At 42.1% G+C, this 17,898-nt stretch overlaps 1 protein-coding gene and 2 non-coding genes across 7 annotated transcripts; all 3 read left to right on the top strand.

Moving 5' to 3' along the window:
- The first annotated feature begins 2,011 nt into the window (after window positions 1-2,011).
- Window positions 2,012-2,085, top strand: Trnai-aau (transfer RNA isoleucine (anticodon AAU)). Its single transcript has one exon. It is a non-coding gene; the product is annotated as a tRNA-Ile (tRNA).
- A 589-nt stretch (window positions 2,086-2,674) lies between these two features.
- On the top strand, window positions 2,675-17,425 carry LOC143426807 (uncharacterized). Of its 5 annotated transcripts, none has more exons than XM_076900460.1 (6): window positions 2,675-2,818; window positions 14,431-14,500; window positions 14,826-15,536; window positions 15,625-15,859; window positions 15,948-16,038; window positions 16,283-17,425. In XM_076900460.1, exons 2-6 carry the CDS (start codon window positions 14,449-14,451, stop codon window positions 16,391-16,393), a joined length of 1,200 nt encoding a protein of 399 aa, XP_076756575.1. In that variant the 5' UTR covers window positions 2,675-2,818; window positions 14,431-14,448; the 3' UTR covers window positions 16,394-17,425. The 5 variants fall into 5 exon arrangements, with proteins under 5 accessions (XP_076756575.1, XP_076756574.1, XP_076756578.1 ...); XM_076900459.1 differs by having other exon boundaries at window positions 2,681-3,055; XM_076900463.1 differs by lacking the exon at window positions 2,675-2,818 and adding an exon at window positions 3,085-3,296.
- Trnar-acg (transfer RNA arginine (anticodon ACG)) lies at window positions 3,719-3,791 on the top strand. Its single transcript has one exon. It is a non-coding gene; the product is annotated as a tRNA-Arg (tRNA).
- Window positions 17,426-17,898: the final 473 nt, after the last annotated feature.

The raw sequence follows: 17,898 nt of genomic DNA, 5'->3' as shown, positions 1-17,898 counted from the left end.
CGAGCAGTTTGAGCACTTTTCACAGAGATGGCGCCAAGGGTTCTAAAGTAAACTCGATATCATCTGTCTCACTCTTTCCTATAGCTTTCGTATATACCTTTCTATCTCTTACTTCTAAAGTGGGAAATATAATTTATCTGACTGTTTCTATTCAATGAAAATTAAGGAATTTCATTATTTAATCAGCAGTACTCTAAAATTCTGTAATTAAGATGAGAGAGAACAGCAGAGAGAAGGAAAAAGAAGCGGAAACGATGTCAGGAATGCAGTAGATGAGTAATATATATTAATTTTGCATGAATATTCATTATTTTGGGGGGAATTGTTATATTTTTTATCTAAATATACTTCAGACTATTTAATTGCATCGATAGATAGAAGAAATATTATAACTATTTGTATTAAATAAAATATAGTTTTATTGTAAATTCTTTTATATTTACCATTTTTATTTAGAGGTAAAAAAAAAATAATATTAACGTGTATAAATATTAACGTGTTAATAATTATATAGGTATCGAATAATTTTGTTATTATTATTGTCAATTTTGCGTAATTAGCAGTAATTTATTGCGCAAATGAATAAAATCAGCTGTATCCATATGCATATACGTATTATAAGCTATATTTCAATTGATGCCTTGAATGTAGATATTTCTTTGATCACTCCTAAAAGAATAACATTTAAAGTAATTAAATTCGAAATAAAAATAATATCGTATGTTTATCATCCTATCCGTGAAACTCAACGAATTATTCTTAATTTGTAGAAACTTCCAATCGATGTCTACTGTTTATATACCAACACACATATGTCAGCAAATCTGAATAAAAATTAGTGCTATCGAATGCTAGAAGATGAGAAGGTGGTAAAGAGTAATTATTACAAAGATATAGATTTTGTTTTACTATATTGACACAATGTTACACTAATAATTATGTTACGTTTGCTTTCCCACTGTGAAGTATTTAATCATCTAGATGGTCGTAGTGACTTTTTTAAATTGAAAGTACAGTTTTACTAGTAGCTGTGTTTCCGTACTACGACTATAGACAATAGGTCAATGCACCGGATTTATCGATTTTCCATTGGGACATGTAACATCTACGAAGTCAACGGAGAAAAATTGATTTCGTTATTTTGTTAAAACCTTCAGTTGAATAGCATAGTTTGAAGAATTACAATTAATGGTTATTATCTAATGTATGTATAAAATCTTTCCCTTGTGTATGAAAGCAGGAAACCTTTAAGCATTTGAGATTTTGTAGCTTTTTACACTACAAAAGACGATGGCGAAGGAAAACGCTGAACACCAAAGGGTGTAATAAATCAAGCCCTTCTCTCTTTTCCTTTTTCAATTACAAATTTTGTATTTATTGAAAACAGTTAAGTGTGTCATCTGAAGTAATTTATATGTTAAATGTAGTGACTTCAACCAGCTTTATTCGTTAGAGTGTATGAATGTACATGTAAAAATGTTTAAAATTCATTGTGGCTTTTCAAATACGTTTCATTTGGGAGTTTAAAGTTTTCAGTCATTCAAAGTGCATAATTCGTCTTAGAGCATAAAACGCAATATTGGCTGCAAGATCTCGAGATTTTCGTCTTTTGTTCTATTCATAAGCGTTTCAACTATAATATATAGAGTTATTGTTAGAGTGTATGATATACATAAAAGACGACAGTCTATTGACCGATCCTCATTACCTCTAAGAACAGTGAAGTCGATATAGGGTTCACGAACCCACATTTGTTGAAAGAAACTATTATTTACTGATGAGCGGTTCCAGTTTCCCAGTCTAAGTTTTCCAATAGAGAATGTTTTGCGAAAAATTTTGCACATATAAACGGACAGTAAAATGAAGTAAACAGTAAAAGTTCGGCTAAAATAAGATATTTAGATTGAACAATATAAGAGAATATGTATTATTGTAATTAGAGTAAAATTTTAATGGTATATTTCAACTGAATTTCTAGATTACATACACGTAAGGAAGACACACCAACAGCGGCCCATTAGCTCAGTTGGTTAGAGCGTCGTGCTAATAACGCGAAGGTCGCGGGTTCGATCCCCTCATGGGCCATAATTTTTTTTAATTTTCTGGATAATATACAGTACCTAAACAATCTATTTTTTGCATATTAAAATTTTGTAACTTTCTTTAATCGCTCGAAATAAATTCGAGCAAAGTATGTGTTCTGTTAGTGTCCAGTAAAATAAGTGATAGATTATTACTGTAAAATTCTCTTAGAATATTTACATATCGTATACATTGCGATCTTTAAAATAACGAAAAATAATTGTTTACGAAAATAGAAAATTACCGCACTATTTTATAAAATAAATTACACCTGTAACAGATGTTGCTAAGGTAACAAGCTACGATAACGACCAACCAACTATCGATCAAGTAGGAACAACAGGTAATCGCAGTTGATTAGAAAGGTGCAAAATTGACACGTGCTGTGGATTCAAAGTCAGTGCAACAATTTATTGCGTGTATCAAGTTTACTGATAAATTATAATATTACATCAATTGGGTAAGCAGTGAAACGTTTCTAACGAATAAGCTATTGTCATTTCGAATATCGAGAATGTATTACAGGCGGTATTCAACACCCGGGCAGCCACCTGTCGCGCGCATGCGTGTTTACGGTAAAACACCTCGCTGCTCGTTCCTTAGTGTCAGTGTAAACCAAAATGGCGAGTGTGGCTACGGTTTATGACAGTTCTCGGCGTGTTTCTCTGGTGTTTTCCGGTTTTTGAACGGGACGCGCGCGGTTATGTGACTCAATTGACTGATCTAACTACGAAGGGTGAGTGGAGAATGATGATTTATTCGTGGCAAACAGCTGTACACGATTTTTTCGGATCGCTTCGATCGGATCGGCACCCTCCTAATTCTGATGGACAGTGGCGGGGTGACATTGACGTTACTCGTTGAATTGAGTGTTTCCTCGGCTCCTGCGGTATTTTACAATTCCCGTACCACGTAACACCGAATGTCTGCCACCCGTATTAACACGAACAGCGGAGGAATATCGTTTGCCTGGGTGTGTATTGCCGATTCTCTGGAATCGAACGAACGTTAGAACGGCAGATCGTTTGATAGTGTTGATTATTGTTGTTTCGCGGAAGTGTCACGAGGTGTGCATTGTTTCGAAAGTCTCAGTTCTGTGTCGTGCATGTTCGAACGTGCACCGCTTACGTTACCAGTCCCCTAATCATAGAGACTGTCGTGCGTGTGAGTTTTTTTTTTCATTCGCTAGTCTAACGCTCGTTCTGTTGGCCACGGTGAGTCGATATTATAACAGGCTGGCGTTAAATGTCACATAATTGTTGGCTCGTTGATCCGTTAACAACTTTTCTCGGTATCGACGAACATCACTTTACCTTGCTTAGTAGGAAACGTCTGAGATAACTGCTAGTTGTACGATCCTATCATTATCTCGTACGTCTATACTTTTCTATTTTAATTTCATTTGTTTCCATTTAAGTAGATCGTAGCCGTTAATAGAAGGAAATAAAGCTTTGCATCAAAATTGTTGTAGTGGACTATGGAGTGGATGAACAATTAGCTTTTTGCTGTACTTTAGATGATACCTAGAGAAGACATTTGTAGTGTTTAAGTATCATATCGATTTGTTTGTAACATTTTCAAGGAATAATTTGTATATCTATAATTTGTAGTAAATTTAAAAGAGATACAATAAGTTGGTCCTGTGGCGCAACGGATAACGCGTCTGACTACGGATCAGAAGATTCCAGGTTCGAATCCTGGCAGGATCGAAAGGATTTTTTTTCGTGCTGATTTTATTGTTTCGTCTCTTTTTTTAATTTCTCTAACATTGAAAGGATATTCCTATAAATCTATTGTTTTACAAGAAAGGTACAAAACACGCACGTTATATATCTCCTGTTTATATGTTTGTACGCGATTGAAGTTCTCATTACGATTATTTTATTATTTAGAAATTACTATTGGGTACTTTGATGCGTGTATCTTAATGCACATTGAAACAGAGCGCAAACAGGAAGATAGTTTTTCGCAAGTAAGAGCAACGAGTTCCTCAAGAATCTCCAGGAATAGTACACAGACCGCAACGACGCTGGTGAATTTTATTCCTCCCTTTGCATTCTTTGCCTCGAAAGTTGACCCGGAAGATAAACAGTGTGACAAGTCCCGATCTGCAGAAATTCCCTCGGAATTGCAAACCAACTCTCTATCGTACACTGAAATACGCTACCTCGAGCCGAGAAATTGAATTCAAATTGAAATGCTGGAGTCAGTAAATTTTCCCTCGCACATTAAGAAATTAAAGAATGCATCGAACACTCGTTTCTTTGCATTCGTGTAACCTATTGCACGATATCGAGTGAAAGCATTGGATTATATTTCACAATATGCCAAGCTTTCTCCTACTCTTTTTTGTCTTTTTATTTTTTAGCACGCTATAGATGATCTCGTAGATTAGCGTTTTTACCGATTATGTTAATCGTTACGATTAAAGTCACGGCTTATTGCGATAAACCTTCGTCAGCATTGAAGTATCCCGCGATTATTGTCCACGAATCAATAATCGAATTGATTCATTGTCCAATCGAATGAACAGAAAATGAATGCAACCGCTGAACCTCTTATCGGTTCATTATACATAAGTAATGGTTAGGTTGGGTTAAGTAGGAGTAGACATAGGAGTGCGTCGCAACAGACAAATAACAGATCTGGCTGGTATGTTTTCTCGGTTTAAATTATCGTGAACGCGTTGCGCGTATCTCGATTCTGGTCTCCCTCGAACTTCCGCCCGGGAAGTGAATTTCCACGACAGGATATTCCTCTACATATTCTCTTCGTAACTCGTCGTGGTGCAAACAAGCGGAACGGTTCGCGATTTTTCTCTCCTTCCTTCTCTTTCTCTTTATCCAGTCTCCCCCTGCACACGGCTAATGCGCGCGTAGTGTTCATTTCCTTCGACGTTCACTTTTCTTAGCCCCCGTTACGCCGTTCGTGGTAATTCGACACTCGCGTATACATATTACCGTAGCACAGTTATCTCGTTGCGATTCCGTTTTCATAACCCGTTGGATCCGAAGAAGAAAGTTTATCTGGGTTAGACGTTGCACAAACCGCTCCGTCCGAACGCCGTAAGTGTATCAACCGTTTCTTCTTCTTCTTTTGTAGTACTTTTTCGATGCGTAACATCTACTATTCGGTGATTCGCGCCACTTATTCAGCCGTTGTTCGAACAGGTGAGTTACCGCCCGTTCTGTGAGCGATATGGAAATATCAGCGATTCCACCATGTAGCCCATTGTTTTCTTCGCTCGCTATCAGAGGATCCTCTTCGTCCAGGACGCGAGGGCAAGTGAAAGGGAATTCTTCTTTCGGCTATCCTTCCAGCGTGCATAATAAACAATAGTTTACGGCAGGAGCATATCGCGAAATATCCTATCGCGTAGACGTACTTTTTCCTTTGCTTTCCCTTCTTATCACGTTAAAGTATCGGCTGTTGGTATGCAGCGATGATACGTGGTGTTTAAATCTTAAAACTCTTGAGAAGAGTCTCTTTGAACTCTCTCCTTAGAGACTCGAATCCAAAAATGTAGGGCTTGTTTTCGTTTTGTACAAAATTCTCAAGAAATGATTCATTCTAGTCTTTACATTTAATCATCGTGGTCTAAAGTTTTTATTGTTATATGCGAAAACCATTGTGTGTAACAAGTTCCGATTTCTGTATGATAAAACACGCAAGAAACGATCAGAGTTCTAGGATTAATTATTAATTTAACTCATACTTCTTTACAGTCGTGTTACCGTGTCACGTGTTCACCCTCTCTGTTTACGTTTTTCTTCTCGCGATCCAGAACTATCTTGAATTCTTACCAGTCGACCGTGTCCACACTTTTCCTCTTCCTTTTGTATCGCTGGAGGATCCATTTTTACAGTCCTTTTTTCCCTCCAACTTCACTTCTCACCTTTCGCTAGATATGTTTTCTATGTCAACCAGGTTCTTTCAGTTCACATGGCTCTCTTCAATTTCAATACTTCGTTTCGTTTCGATGATTCTTCATAAAATCATCAATTCAACGATTTTGCGCTATCTCGCAGAATGCACAAAGATACATCAATTTGCAGAGTAACGCGGTTTTTCACCGTTCAGAAAAAGACGAGGTCACCGTGTAGGGGAAATTAGATAAGCTTAACGAACGAAAACAGGAAACCAACAATTAACTCATCCTCGTTTGTTTGATCATGATTGTTGCTTTAACTGTTGAATTTTAAGTAGCTCCAAATAGGAACTTCGTTCCTACTATTGAATGAATTCCGTGTACTAAATTTGAAAGTTTTTGATTAAAGTATTTTAATTTCGTAGGCACGTTTTGTTCGCATTTCTCACGAAAAATCGTGGAAAATTCGCGAAAGTGAATGATCGTAAAATTACAGAAGTTCTACGAGAAGTTACGAACCAGACTTGATAATTCCAGCGTTAATGACGTTCTGACGAAGATACAGAAGACGAATTAGCGATACACACGATGCTTTTGATACAGAAACTCGTACGCGATTAATTCACAGCGCTTTGGAATTCTTCGGCTATCCGACACATTATCGGAAATATGCTTAGTGGCGAACATGGCAGATACGCTTATTACGTAGTAGTAGGTGCCTTCGCATGAAGGATGATTCGGTTAACGGAAGCGGAAGCATTTATCTATGAGAGGAAAATGTCTCTATGTACAATATCTTCGGCTGGACTTTCATTTTAGATGTTGTTCGATCAACCCTCCTACAGATTTGGTCAATTGTGTACTTTGAAACTGAGGAATATTTTGAGTAGATAAGAATATGGAATATGAAAATCGAACAAGTTTCGGCTATCGTAGCAAGGTTAATAAGCGTATTACGCCTAATCGCGCGGCTAAGTTGTTAAAATTAGGATTTATCGAGCATAATGAAGTGTTTTAGCGAACAGCCGAGGAAAGCGAGTCCTTGCTTTCTCACTGTTTTTTGCACGCAAGCGTGACTGCTAGTTGCGTTATTAGGAGCTTTCGCTTTCAGAAACGTATCCATTACGAGTGATTATCGAGTCACGAGTCAGAGTCGTCTCTGTCGCAACATTATGAATAGTGGAAATGCTTTCGTATTTTCTTCAGCGATAAGATATAATTAGATAGATATGCAGATTCTCTACCAAGCGAGTCCGTATTTATCCTTCTGAGAAACCTATTAATTATATATATACTTATATAATCACATAGAATAAAGAAAGAAAAAGAACAAACAGAACAGATAATAATATATATATATATATATATATGAATTAAAATTGAATTAAAAGGAAACCGGACCTGGGTCAATCTGGTTTCCACGTAAACGCGGATTTAACGGTTACACGGTAAAACGGGGCGGACGCGAACACTTTTCCTAGCCATTGTGGAGTGAATTGTAAATAGAAATGATTTGAAAAGCTCGCAGCGCAGAGCCAGCCTGTATCGTAGTTAAGAGGCAACAGCTTTTGTGAAATCGATCAGATTAGAAGCGTGAGCTGGTAGAACGATAAATTCTCATTCGACGGTTGACCGAGTAGGGCGTTAAGTTCCGCGAAAAGAGTGGCGCAACCGTGGGTTGAATATAGAAGATACGAGGCGACGATTCCCGTTTGGCACGGGTTCTTTCGTGCTCCTCCGACGCTTTGATGCCGGGACACGATCACGAGCGTTCGACAGCCTCGGAAGAACGAATTAATTCCCAGTTAGCCGGCCGACGAGGACCAAGGGCGAGGACGTAAGCCTTAATCCCATCCAGGACCGGTTTCCGGCGATCGAATTTATATTATTATCGTGCCTCCCTCTAGGATACGTAAATCTCGTTACAGGCTACGGAGAATTGGATTAATTCGAGTACGCGTTTGCTGCTCTAATTCGGAATTACTGCTTATCGAGTTATATACGTGCACCTGCCCGAAGAATTGTTTGACGAAGACTTTCAACCAGAATGAGATCGATGCCTTTCCCCTCCTTCGTTAACTGTCTTCTGTAAGCGTTACCGTATTACTCTTTAAATATCATCGTGGATTTATGTGAACGGTAAAAAGAAAGAAGTAGGAATGTCATAAAATATAGTATATCGGCAAAATAACGAGATTCGATGAGCTTAAACTGTGTAGTTCACAAAGTGAAGATGATGTTACAATTAGCCAAAAGAATTATTAATCTAGTTATAGTCATTATATATTAATTGAAAATTGTATAGAAAGGTTTGCACGCTGTAATGTTGAAACGAGATTTAAGATTGTTCGCTTTATTTCTGTGTTACTATTAAACAGAAAGAAAGCGTATTTTATTAATAGTTAGTGCTTGTTACGCATGAGGTAACGTCTCATAAAATTGCTGAGGCTTAGAGTTGTAAAATTTCTTTAGAACCCTGAATCTTCGTATTTTGCTTCAATTTATTTTTCTTTTCTTTTGTAACGTCTTCGTTGCAGTGCCATTGAGTACAAATAATACTGACGTAGTCTCGTTTTGTTCTATGTAGTATTCAGTGGACATTCCCTGCTTTTTTTATCAGCACGCCAACTCTTTAATTCTATCTTCTAAAAGCTATTTGAATTTTCTAATCTTTGTGATTTAATCCATTGTGTAGTTTCATTTGCTACAAGCAAAATATGGTCTCCCACACGAATAACTGAACGCAAACGACAATTTTTTATAACAATAGCTACTCTATAAACTTGCGAGATTGAGAGAAACAAAATTGATCAACTGCAAGTGATGTTATCGGATCGATTTCAGAATTCCACCGAAATTGTCGAAAAAAAGAAGTGATTCGACCGCTCGACGAGTGAAAGCATGAAGCAAGTGGCCAACACTGGCCGACTCCAGGAAAGAAAACAGTCGGTTAGTGAACCAAAACGAATTTCAGCTGCGCCGCGAGGAGAGACGAAAGCAACGGCGCGAAAGTGAAAAGGAAATATCGAGCAGCCGATCCAGTCGATTTGCTTGCGAGCGTCCCGAATGGAGACAGAGCCGCGAACGTATGCAGCTTAGAAATACTTGGCCTGGCCGGATCGGTAACGGCGCGTTGCTCTGGCGGAGCCCATCGACCGTTTCGAAATTTTCACAGCCGAATGTGAACGCGATTCACCCAGTTTTCTCGCTTCCGTGACCGAGATTCACACGATTCTGCTTCTAATCAGTTAGAGGCAGATGGTTATCGTTCGCGCCGGTTACCAGTCACGGGAGGATGTTTCGACGAGCCTGAGCGAGAGGCGCGCGAGAATTTCTTTCACGCGCGGCGAAATAATTACGGGTGAACGTCTCGCGAGGTAAATAAAAGCGTTTCGCTAGCGAGACAACTCCGCGAACCTTTCTAGATCCGCAGCTACACGCTTTCTTAACCGCGCGAATCGCACCGTTCGGTTCTTCCATTCGGACAGTGGCTCGTTTCGTTATTAAATTCTTGGGACGTGTCCTTGCGACTGATCCATTTAATTCGACACCGATCGATCGATCTCTGCGCGAACGGTTCAGGACCTAAAACCTGTTCTAGCCGTTGGAGCAACCAGCAAGGTAGCCCGCCAGGGCATTATGCAATCTGGTAATCCGAACGATCCATGGTTGTCGCTTTTCTTCAGCCTGGTTACGATCGTGTTGCTTGCAAGGACACAATAAGAGGGAAAAGCGACGTTGTCGAACCGGATACGAAGTGAAACAGAACAGACAGACACCCGTTGCGGTTATCGCCATTGGCCAATCCGCCACGTAGAGAGGCGAATTCGCATTCCCTACGGTCGACCGTGGAATTTCTTTGCACGCTCACCACCTGGAGACGAGCCTGTACTTAGGTAACGTACCAAACCAGACGATAAATAAATCGGCTGGTTCGAATCGCCACCGACCTAGATACGATTCATGGGCTTCCCGCGCCACTGCTATCCTGACCCACATGACTGCGAACGTGTTAACGATCACTTGTTCTAAACGGAACCAATCTTTCCTTCCAGGCGAAAACGCGGAAGAGAGATCGAAACGTTTGTGTTTACGATACCTAGCGTGGAAATTAACCGATCCGTTCGAACAATGCCCCGATCTGTTCCACCACCTTTGCCTCTCTCTCGCCCTTTGTTCGTTTACGTCACACAGACGAAGGTAATCGTCGAGCATCGTCGACGTCGTCGCCAAAGCGTTACACCGCGATGATCGCAAAACGCCAGATGGAAAGGAAACGCATAGCCAGAGACTGCAGCGAGGTGGAAAGGTCAGACGAGAACAACTGCTCGATCGGGAAACGTGATTAACGAGCAATTAGAGGCCGCGCGGTGTCAATCGCTAAAATTAACCTTTGCTCGACGTGGACCGGATTGCCTGTTAACAAACGGCGGCAACAGAGACACGATCCCGGCGCACTAATCAGTTCATGGCCATTAGCTTGAAAAGCTGAAGTAACCCAGACTCTCTGGCTGCTCGATAATGCATGGCTCTCTCGCGGTGCGTCACAGAACCGCAGCTCCTGACCGGCGAAAAAGTCCCGTGCTCGCTCGATTTTTCGTTTCCCCGCTTCGCTCGATGGGTATTACATCGCGTCGGATTACACGCGATATCTACACGATGTGTTCGTCACGTGGACCCAGATGGAACTTTTCGGAGGGCAATCTTTTTGGGTCACGTATCGGTTCCCGCGCTGGCGACCTTCGAGGCCCGTGGAAGTTGAATTTGAGCCATTCGCGTATAATCCAGCCGAAGGTCAACCAAACGGACGGTTTAAATATGGAAAGTGAACCGAGCGCTGCTGGAGGAAACGAGTCGCCATGATGCTCTTATGTAACGCCTTTTATTGCCGGCTTCGGTTTAACGCTGTGCAGATACTGCTCGGCTAAACCATTTTCTACGTGCTTAACAGCTTACCATACTTCCATATCGAGGGTTTCGAAACCTTTCTCGAAATAATAGACTAAGTGGACCAGTGACGATTGCGTCCCTTCGAATGCCTTTGAAAGTATGCGTGACAAAGTGGTTGATAACTCCTCTCTTTTTACATCTCGAGTCGCTTAGGACACTTAAAACTTTGTTAAAACTTTGTTAACAGCGGAATATGTTCTCTTAGGAGACGCCAAGATGTAAGGAAAATATGAATATCAAATTCGTCTTGTTTAAATGGGATTGTTCGATAAAGTATTAATCGATGCAGCTCGTTATTATCAGATAAGAAGGAAAATGTCTAGTTATTTCCGTGTATTCATAATTTATAATGCTTCAGTTCGTAGAAGGTGTACTAATTTCAGTGTCGTCTATCAACTGAAACTTGTGCACATCTGTTTACATATAAGCTTTCGAGCATGTTCTTTGTACATATCATTCTTTACAGAATGATAGGGAACAGCGAGGAGGATGTATTGTAATTGTTCTATTTAAACTGTGACTTTGTTGAGGAATTTATGAGATAAGATAATCAAGTTTTAGTACGAAATACATGGCGTATAAGCAATAATTGATATCAATATCGGACACAAAGAAAGTTACACGTGTTTAAATTTATCGTGTTACCATCTGCAACTTTGTGCAAAAAATATCGTGCATCGTTTAAAAACTGCGAGTGCAAATGTATGTGTGTAGTTTTACAAAATTAACAAAAATAAGTAAGGAGGAGATAAATTAATTGATACACTGTAAAACGTATGATTCCATTTAAAAAAAAAGAAACAAAAAAAACTAATTAATATTAGATCGTCCTATTCAGAACCAAGTAAAGTCTAATAGTCTTATACATGTTTCTTGCTGTTGTGAAAAACAAGCCAGCAATTCAGATACCTTCTTTCATCTTTATCAGATACGATCAGTATCAAAGTCCAAAAAATGGATATCGATCAGCTGACTGTTCTCCTCTGTTTATTTATACTGAATATGTTTGACGTACGTGCAATGGGTATCTCTCTAACATAAACCGAAGAAACATAAAGAACTGCCGTTGCCACTTGTTCCTTATTTTTCTTCGATCCTCGCCGGTTCGAATAAAAGCTGGCAACAAGTGGCCATATAGCAGCGGAAATACAAAGAAAACGTAGATTCTTCTCGAAGAAACGTTCGTAAACAACCGGGAACTCGTTCAAGCTACGTGAAACGTCGATAAAAAAATTGCTCGAACGAGGAACTGCTGCCCCACCGAGGACGCAGCTTCGCTCGCAACAAAATAGAACAGATCGCGCGCTATTTCCATAACCGAGGTTCGAAAATTCGAATCTCTAATCACGTTCGAATTAACGAATGCCCACCCAACGGCAGCGCGCCGTGAACGAGAGCGCATAAAACGGCCCGATTAGCGGGCGAGTCTTTTTTGGTCTAGAAACGAAGTGGCACGATCTCGCGGAAGCCTCTCCTCGCAGGATATTGCTCGAGCGTGTTGCGTCTCTCATTATCGTCCACGTTCTCAATATCGATAATGTAACACACTCCCGATTACACGTACCGCGTTTATTGCGCCTAGTTGTCTGCATGATTCACCGCTACGGTGTCGGATATAATCCGGTGGCGATCGTTCAGTTCTTCGCCGGATCTCGGTTCACGAGCAAACGCGCGCCCGCGTTTCATTCATCCGCGATTAATCCGTTGCGACGAGGTTGCGCTCCTTGACACCGCCTTGAACACCCCGTCGACGAGGTGTCAACGCAGTACGTGACTCGAATCGCTTCGACTCGGTGTACAACTGCAATTAGTACGTCTTCGTCTCGACGCTGTTGCGACGACAGAAAATGCCAAGGGGGGGAACGCGTCCAACTACGACGGTGACACGGTTCTAATCGTCATCCTCGTCGCTCGCGAGTCATTCAGAGATGTCCTTTACGGTCACGCCGTTCCATATCCGACGCGATCGCGATTTCGACAAGCCAATTCAAGCGTTTTACTCTATCTCGATCGAGAACCTCCCTCTGGGCAGGTTCACCCTTTGCACTCGGGTGTCCTCGCTTAGGGGACGTCAGCATTGATTAGTGACCGCGAAGGATAAACTCGTTTCACCGCGGGTTTTTAAAGCACGCGCGTTTCGCTGAATTTTTCTATTGAAACGGACATTTTCTATTGCTGGGAGACGTTAGCAACAGTGGCGGCTGATGGTTAAAATTAGTGGGGGTGCTGCACGGTTCTATACAAAGATTTTTGGATCCCTCTCATAAACTGGTGGATGGCTACTGACAGTAAACTTAAAGATTATATATCTTACAAGTATAAAGAAAGAGAGCACTCGTTATATTAAATATTATCGATAGTACCAAGTGGAAATAGAGGATGTTACAATTCCACGATGCTTATATGAGAAAGTGCCACTGATTAGCGATAGAAACTATTGTTAAAATATCGCTAAAACGTTGCTGTTTTAGTCCCTGTTACTAACGTCCAGGAGCCGAGTGCAAAGGGTTAAATTGTGACATAGTCTGTGGAGGCAAACAAGTCGTGTCGCGGCGAGACGCATCCAGGTGCGACTGGTTACAGCCAGGAGAGCATGACCGGTCCGTGCGAATAACTGTACCGGATTCTTTATTTTTTTTTCTTCCTTTTTGTCAGGGAACTTAGTCGAACCGTGCGAATCCTCTCCGCCTCCCGCAGCGCGATCTGGTTTGCGAAACTTCTTCAGCGGGCCTGGTTCATTTTAGGGTTGGGCCAGCAGGCTCGCCAGGCTCGCGTTACCTAATCCAACCCGTTCGGAAATTCTCTGCCGCTCGAATGATGCAGCGTTCGTGTGATTCAGCGGATCACCGGTCTTAAAATCCTTTCTTGAACCTTTCTGGCGGTGAGTCACACGTTCCAGCGGATCGAGCGACCGATTACTCATTCGAGCAGCCGATTTTTATGGCCGTTCGACTGGCCGCGGGTACAGGGACCGTCGATGATGGGAGAAAGAAATGCGATAAACGTGGGAAGATCGGTTTATCGGCCCTGAAACTGGCGTTGTTGTCCGCGCGGTTTTCGCGTGGTCGTTGAAAGGAAACGGCAGGTAGTGCGAGCCGCGTTGGCTCGAGCGCTAAATCAATCTTTCGAGCACGGAGGCTCGAGCGGCACTTTGTCCACGCTGACGCCCAATATTCCCGCGTTACCCGCGTGAATAATGGACCATTGTCCTGACAAGCGCAGCCGAAGGGCAACGAGACGAAATTCGCCAACGGTCGTCGTTCCACGTGGTCTCTTTAAAAGCGACAGGTTCGAGTTAATAAAATCGGTCGAGCAACCGTTGGAGATCGAGACACGTTCCAATGCGAGAGCTACCCTTGCGTAATCGTAATTGTCAGGCATGCTTAAAGGCGTAACGAGAGGCTTGTTCGAAAGTGTACGATCGTGTGTGTATCTTGCGTCGAGAGTCGAAACGATTTCGCGTGTTTTAATAACGACGCGTTACGTAATCGTCCGATCAGACTAACGTTCGCGCACGCCCTCTGTTCCAGGTACACGCGGATGACGCGATGACGCTGCACTGGTGGATGCACTGGTTCTGGGTTACCGCTCAATTTCTCGGTGCGTTCCAAATGATCGTTACAGTATTTAAGGGCAGTTGGCAGTTTTTCGTGTCGTTGACGCGTTCGCGGGTAACCAGAATGGTAAACTCGAGCCAACTACGACGGTCCAATGCGTTCACGGTCCAGATAGAACCGACGCGCGATGCGTGCACCGCGATGCAATAACAAAAGAAGCGCCAGCGCGTCGCTCGAGGAGATCAAGGCTCGACCAGACGGTTCTTGCGAAACCTTTGGTCCCGCCTGTCTCCCCATGGGCGTCGAGCAATTCCTTCGAGCACGCCTTCCGACAGATTGCTAAACGTGTGTGTGTGTATAATTTGCAGTGATACTAGGAAACCCAGTGCCGTCGAGCACGGCTGAGCCGCGCGACCAGGTGCGGGATCGCCTGAGCTCAGGAGCCACGTCCGAGCTGGCCTCTATCGAGACGGAGAATCCTGAATCGCGGCAAAGTTTCCGGGTGGCGAAAGCAATCGGGCTTCATCCGCCTACGAACACGGCTGTGGTCCTGGACAGGCAACCAAGCACGATCTCGACGCCCATGGAGGTCGGGGCGAGCGTGGTCGAGACCAGCACGAGTCCCTCGGAGAGGTACCACGGGAACGCGAGCAACGCGGTTGGCCTCGAGTCGAACGGAAGCTTAACGCCGCAACGGGTTGCGGAGGTGGCGGACAGGGAGCGGAATCCGGCGACGAAGAAGGACAGCAAGATCACGTGGATCCTGACGACGAACAAGACCGGTAGCAGATCGAAGTACGAGCAAGAGGAGAAAGTGTACGAGAACGGGAGTCCGAATGCTAGCTCGAACGGTGTCGAGGATCTCACGGTGCTGCCGCTTCAGGAAGAGATGTCTAGACTCAGGCTGGTACTGAATAAAACGAAGCCTTCCTCGCTTTTGTCGTCTTCTTCCTCTTCCTCTCTGCCGTCGTCCGCTGGCAGTTCCAGCGTGAGGACGTTCAATCGATCCGACGACGTGGAGATCGACGAGGAGTTCATCGAGCCGCATCTCTTCGCTACAGCTGCGTCGGTTCTCGAAGGTACTGGTACTCGACGAAGGCAGTGATCTTAGATTCGAAGCTCAACTATAGGGATGGTGTCGTTTAAGTGAACGTAAATTGTTTTTAGTTGGAGTAAGCGAGTCCACGCGGTTGAGCAGAGCACGGAGCACGTTTCCAAAAGATTTCCAGAGGGATCAGGTACAGGAAGCCTCTCTGTCCGATTATAACGAGAGCAACAGCGACAATTTGAAAGAGGAAAGCGCCACGCGATCGGCCGTAGACATTGCCGCTATTACCGGAAGCTGCCTGGCGACTGTAGTTTTACTCAGCACAATGGGTAGCCTTGGATTCATTATGTATAGGTAATTAACGCGTTGCGAGCTTGCTCGTCTGGCTGGTTGGCAATGGATAACAACTTCGAGCGTTACTCAGAACAATCTCCATTTACAGGCGTAGGTATTTGAATCCACCGCAGACTCTAAATAGCGACAAATGCAGCAATCCTGATAGCTCTGGTTATATCGATGATTCCACTATTCGCGTGAGTATTTGACTTATCTTGAAAGTTGACCAGGAAAGAACTCTACTGAAATTCGATTATTTTACTTGTATTTTAACGAACAATCATTTACCATCCACGAGTGAAATTTACTGCACGATCCTCGAATGATCTCGGCTCGTCATCGAGCAATCTGTGACAAAAACAATAAATGAGTTTATTAATTGTTAAGATGCGTTAGCGATTATGGCACGGTTGTTTTTAAAAGTCTCGCGTTGATTTGCAGGATAATTCCGAAGAAATGTATAGCTTGGATAATGATTCGTTCCTAAATTCGTTAGAAGCGATGACAATACAAAATTATTGGACGGACAGTGTGAAGCATACGAAGCTATGACAAAAGAAGATAATCCAACCCGGAAAGAGGATCGAAACGTTCAGTATTTCCGATGGTGAGGCGCACGAACAGATATCGTTGCTGGAACAGTAGTACTTACTCGATGCGTGTCAGGTGTTCCGTAATCGAACGGGATGAAGAAAGTGAATATTGGTGTGGTAGCCGTGTAGATACGTGGGGAAATTATTCTTGTCCCGATCGAACGACTAATCGTTCGGCGAGTCTTGTGCAAAACTATGCGAACTAGCAGAAGTATTTGAAACGCCCTCGCGGACCGTTTAGGATAACGAACAGCGCCGGTTTTGCGGATTATTCACGACAATTGACGACACATCAAAATTGCAGGACGCGCGCGCATTCCAATATTCGCGTTATACGTCCCACGTGGATACGAGTTTCCGGATAAGGATCGTATACGATGTGTAACGCGAAAGTACCATGTACATGCCTGGATTTTGATTTCGTCACTCACATTGTTCCCTCTATTTTTCTACCGCGAATACAATTGGCAATGATCGAAGCCAGAGGATATAGCGATTTCGTGCCGCGTACGTCAGACTGCAGAGTAATTGGAGTGCAATAAAAATGTACTTTATCAACGCGATAATTAGCGAGATACAGTTTTAGAACGTTAAGTACAAATAAAACCATTACATTTTAGCTATATATAAATATACATATACGTATACATGTTTACGTATATGTGTACGTATATATACATATATGTATATCTAGAAAGTGCGAAGCGTAATTTAATAAGAATGAATTCCTACAGATCGTCGGAAAACTACTTGTACTATGATTAATACTTCCGTAAATACTTATACTATTGGACTTGAATTTCTACAACTGTACTTATCCATTAAAACGATCGAACGTTTTAAGATTAAACTTTAACGTTTTCTTACCGTCTTCGAATTTTGATTGAGGAGAAGGACACACAGGTTCTAATAGAGTGGTAGGAGTTGAACAGTTCGCTTGCAGGCACGATCAGCTTCACTTGTAATATTTTCAAAACAGGATCGGGCTAATTGCAAAAAAAAAAAAAAGAATCGGACCAATTAAATACCGTAGTTCCGTAGCTTTACGCCTTCTTAACATATCCAGCGAAAAGAAATTTAAAAGGAGACTTATTTCATTTTCCACTACACTCCTAGCTTGTATATATGTACATGTACATGTACCTGTACTATACGGTATAATTACGAATATATTTACGCATAGATGTGCAAATTTCATTACGGTTTCTCGTCGCTCTCGAAATGCGATTTACGTTTACGTAGTTAGCACCCGTTTGTTCAACTGTACGGCGATAAATCAAAGTATTGGCAGATAAAGAAAATTCAAGTGTACACTGATTATAGGATACAGCTATTTCCACTGGAACGAAGTGTTGGCGTATTTATAAGTTTATATTTTGTACATCGTTCATTTATTTTATCCGATACTTTAGCACGCGGTATCGTTTCCTTTATTACTGCTTTTAAATGGTATTGCGTAAGAGT

The sequence above is a fragment of the Xylocopa sonorina genome, chromosome 9 (assembly GCF_050948175.1).
Source record: "Xylocopa sonorina isolate GNS202 chromosome 9, iyXylSono1_principal, whole genome shotgun sequence".
Lineage (NCBI taxonomy): Eukaryota > Metazoa > Arthropoda > Insecta > Hymenoptera > Apidae > Xylocopa > Xylocopa sonorina.
Note: the sequence above shows the minus strand (reverse complement) of the source record. Positions and strands in the feature narration are given on the sequence as shown.

Coding starts and splice junctions, on each gene's coding strand:
- LOC143426807 (XM_076900459.1), top strand. CDS start 3,005: ATGTCTGCCACCCGTATTAACACGAACAGCGGAGGAATATCGTTTGCC. Junction 3,056..14,430: donor GAGGAATATCGTTTGCCTGG/GTGTGTATTGCC, acceptor CCTCTGTTCCAG/GTACACGCGGATGACGCGAT. Junction 14,501..14,825: donor GGTTACCGCTCAATTTCTCG/GTGCGTTCCAAA, acceptor TATAATTTGCAG/TGATACTAGGAAACCCAGTG.